The sequence below is a fragment of the Belonocnema kinseyi genome, chromosome 5, assembly GCF_010883055.1.
Source record: "Belonocnema kinseyi isolate 2016_QV_RU_SX_M_011 chromosome 5, B_treatae_v1, whole genome shotgun sequence".
In the NCBI taxonomy this organism is placed as follows: Eukaryota; Metazoa; Arthropoda; class Insecta; order Hymenoptera; family Cynipidae; genus Belonocnema; species Belonocnema kinseyi.
Genome location: NC_046661.1, coordinates 5,516,186 through 5,520,528, shown reverse-complemented (window position 1 = coordinate 5,520,528; position 4,343 = coordinate 5,516,186). Strand labels below are relative to the sequence as shown.

The 4,343-nt window shown below is 35.9% G+C and overlaps 1 protein-coding gene across 1 annotated transcript in view; it reads right to left on the bottom strand.

Annotated features, from left to right (window-relative positions):
- LOC117172884 (neurobeachin-like) overlaps positions 1 to 2,912 on the bottom strand; it is a 3,123-nt gene extending 211 nt beyond the window's left edge. The window contains exons 1-2 of the mRNA XM_033361160.1: positions 2,729 to 2,912; positions 2,376 to 2,639 (exon numbers count right to left, since the gene is read on the bottom strand). Of these exons, the coding sequence (XP_033217051.1) occupies positions 2,376 to 2,639; positions 2,729 to 2,912 (448 nt within the window). The remainder of the gene's footprint in view (positions 1 to 2,375; positions 2,640 to 2,728) is intronic.
- Between the last annotated feature and the right edge of the window lie 1,431 nt (positions 2,913 to 4,343).

Below are 4,343 nucleotides of genomic sequence, written 5' to 3'. Positions count from 1 at the left end.
TGGACGAAGAACGAGCTCAGATCTCTTGATATCGGAACAAGAAAGGTTATGCACATGAACAAAAGCATGCATCTTAAGTCTTCCGTTCCGCGACTGTACACCGCATGCCGTCAAGGGGGTAGCGGAATATTGAGTCTTGAATGTCTTCACAACAGGATTATTCTGGGTACAGTAAATAGAGTTGCAAATGGAAGAGACCCTCTTCTTAAAATGGTCAGAAATCACGAAGAAGTGGGCAAGGGAGCATTTCTATACAAAGCAGCGGAGGAGGCTGCTGAAACAGTCGGACATAATCGGACAACAGCCCGGATTAAGAAAGCACACGAGAAAGAATTTCGTGAACAGCTCCTCGATAAGAGGATGCACGGTATCTTCCACAAAAATGTGAAAGATCAGTCAATGTCTTGTGAGCTAACGTTTGCTTTCCTAAAGTCACCTGGATTGAAGTCTGGTACAGAGGGTTTCATTTTTGCATGCCAAGACGGTGTCATTTCCACCTTAACATACCGTCACCACATTTTGAGCCAAGACATTCCCGTTGATAGCTGCAGGGCGTGCCATGCACACCCCGAGCATTTAGCTCACATACTATCTAGTTGTCCAACACACGCGGGAAAGACCTACATTCAAAGGCACAATGTGGCACTAAGAGTGCTTTATTACCATCTCTGTCACTCCTACGGCATTCACCTTAATATCGCTCCACTAAATGCTCCTAGGGAAATTGAGTCAATTGTCGAGAATGGGAAGTGCCGCATATACTGGACCTTTAAATCCTCGACAATTGTTTCTGTTGCTCACTCGAGGCCTGACATGGTTCTTTTTGACTTCGAGAAGCGAACTATGTTCGTTATCGAATTTTCAGCACCAGTTGAAAAAAAAAATTGTAGCCAAGGAGAATGAAAAGAAAGAGAGGTATCGAAACCTTATAAGGGAGTTGCAACGATTGTACCCGGAATATTCTGTTAAACTGATCGTCCTTATCATCGGCGCTCTTGGAGGTGCCAAGCTTTCACTTGCTAATAGCCTAAAAAGCATCCCTGCGTGTCAACAATTATGCAAGAACACTTGCGGGAAAAATGCAGAAGGCGGTTGTCCTTGGGTCGCTCCGTGTTCTTAGGCTGCACGAGGCTTTTGCTGGATCGTCGTATTGATTATATGTATATACCTGCATTGTTTTTTGAAAATGCATTATTATATTTCAAACTATATGAAATACTGTGAAAATGTTGCATGAAAAAATATAACTTTTAGATTTTCCATTACTTTTTAAGCTGTCCAAATTTATTTTTTATTTATCAAGAAAATTCCAAAAGCTGTTATGATAATTTTCTAGGGCATTTAGAAATCACACTATTTCTTCTCTTGCCATTTTTTCATATCGTCCGTTAATTGGCATAAAAGGTTCATTTTTGTGTGTTTTTTGGAATTTCGAAAATACTATAGCTCTCATAGTTTTTTATTTTATGAAAAAAGTCATCAGATAAATTGTTCGACTCTTTAAATACTAGGAATAACCGTACAGAGAATTCTTCAATTTTGAAAAATGATTTCAAAAATATTGAAAAGGCGCTCAATTTTTGAATTTTTATCCATGATGACTGGTTAACGAACTTGACCTTTATTTTAGGGCACTCAAAGAGTATACCAAAGGCCAATCTAATCCGTCAATTCTTTCGTAAGTTATCGCGCTAACAAACTAAAAATCTACAGACCCACAGATACACACACCCTCAAAGAAGACACATTCGATTTGATACAAGTTCTTTGTGGATAAGATTTGACAGAGGTTTAATGTGAATCAGTTCAAAGAAAAGTATAAGATTTCATAACGGTTACAATTTGGTAAAAATGTCAGACATTCTGAAACTATTAAGAGAAAACATAAGATTTCTCGACGGATACACTTGATATAAATTTAAAAGATTTTTGAAGTTCGGATTTGATACAATTTCTGCTTGGATGAAATTTGACAGTGATTGCATGAAAATATTTTGATAGACGGGTATAAGATTTCACAGTAGATAGTATTTAAATAAAATCTTTCAATATCGGATTTGATATAAGTTTTATGTGAATAAGTTTTGATGAAGTATAATAACAATCTGTCGAAAGAAAAGTATAAAATATGTAGGTAAATGAAAACGGATTGAAATTTCCGAAATATGTGGATGGTAGGATTTATAATAAGTTTCTTTTAGATGATCTCTGAAAAAAATGTATAGATAAACTGTTGATAGAGAAGTATAGATTTCTCAGCGGGTAAAATTTTATATATCCTACTTTCTGAAACATAGGTTTTGATACAATTCTGGAAGCGATAATATTTGCTAGAATTTTATATAAAATGTTATTGTTGATAGAAAAGTACGTACATTGCGATCCAGAGACAACGAGACCGAGTTCGACAGAGATAGCAACGGTCGTTACAGGTTGTTCGTGACCCGTAAGGGTAGCTCGTGGTGCAGGTGTCTCTCCTTCCCCGACGATTGCCTGTGTCCTAGCATTCCAGTGCCAAAGAAGAACTGTGCAGTCTGCACTTCCAGATGCGATGTAACAATCCGTCATGGCATTCAAGTCACTCCTTGTTAAGCACGTGACCACCCCATAATGACCAAAAATTATCTGCACAATCTTAGCTAAAATTTAAAATAAGAAAATGAGCATTTTTACTTTAGTTTAGTAGATTCTCTCGATTAATATTTTAATTTTATATAATTAAAATTACCGGTTTCTGTAGAGAAGAGACGAAAACTGTTATCCCAGAAGCCACATGCAACTATAAATCGACTGTCAATTGTTGTTATAAAACAGTTGCTTCTGATTTTCACCTTTTGACTGAAATTGTCACCCAGGTGGCGCCGTAGAGCGACAGTCGAACTATTCGTTGCTTGCGCTATCAAATCAAGCATTAAAATTAAAAATATTATTCAAACATTTGTTGTCGTACACTGTGAAAAAATTCTGTTTTAAGCATTCAATACTTTGGAATAATAAGAATATGGAAGTTTATTACCAAAACGCAATTTTAACTTAACATTCGGCGCGACGCACAGTGGAACAAACAAAGTATCAGTAGACAAATTTATATTTAGCCTAAGCTATTCATCCGATTTAAGCTTTTTAATCGTAAAAGATTTTTGAATTTCGAAAATATTTGTGTGATTAGAATTTTTTAAATATTTAATGATTTTTTATCTAACAACAAAGTTGAAAATTAGTTAAAATTTTTTTAAAATTATTGCAAACCATTACTCTCAGGAATCGTTTCCTCAGACTTTGACGGACAAAAGTCTGCAGGGAAGTTTCGCGGACGAAAAATTTCCAGTGGCAAAGTTGTTCCTTGATGTTTAAGGTGAACTTTGCGAAACTTTAATCTAAATCGTTCTTTTGTTTGAAAAATGTAAGCGATTTTTTAATGCCGCGCGCGCAATCGACTCGACTCGACCGACGCCCTCGTACCGACCACAGGAGTCTAGAATAGGAATGCATTATTCATAATCTCCCACAGATTGTATTTTTTAACCGATTTTAAAGTTGTTTTTTTAGAAATGCTCAGCATTACATTATTAAGAGAATTTGGTTTGAGATTTTTAATTCTTTGTCACTGAGCAACAATATATAAACAAATAAAGTGAAAAAATTTTGTTATTTCAGCTTTGTGAATTTTTATCTCAAGAAAAAAAAGAGACATCAGTTAACATCAGTTTGAAGTATTGAAACTCAACATTTCTCTTCAAAATGATCTATAAAATACGAATAAAGTATTATTTTCAACATGTCACCACCATAAGTCTGTCTTTTAGTGTCCGGAAAAAACCCAATTTTCAGGTGGATAATTAATTAATGTTGAAAAATTAATTTTTTAAATAAATTAATATTATTGTTGATGATACCTAATTTGAATTATGCTACAAAAGTTGCGGGGTTTTCTGAAATTTTCAACTTTTCATCCGCTTTTCACATACAAGAAATGTACTCCAGGTGTTCCTCGCCGATTTGAATCTCCCTGATATACTAGGCAGTCTGATAAGTCCCTGAAAAATGAAACACGGAGACGTTTTTTTGGCCAAAGTCGGTTTTATTTTTCAACATACTCTCTTTTTAGGTCGATACAGCGAGTCCAACGATTTTCTAACTTTTTGATACCGTCCAAACGCACTCGATCGGAAGGTCTCCAAAATACGCCTCAGTTTCAGCTATGAGCTCCTCATTTGAGTAATAACGCTTACCGGTGAGCAATCTCTTCAGGTTAGGGAACAAGTAATAGTCGCTGGGGGCCAGGTCTGGTGAATACGGTGGCTGAGAAACCAATTCGAAGCCGATTTCATGCAATTTTGCTT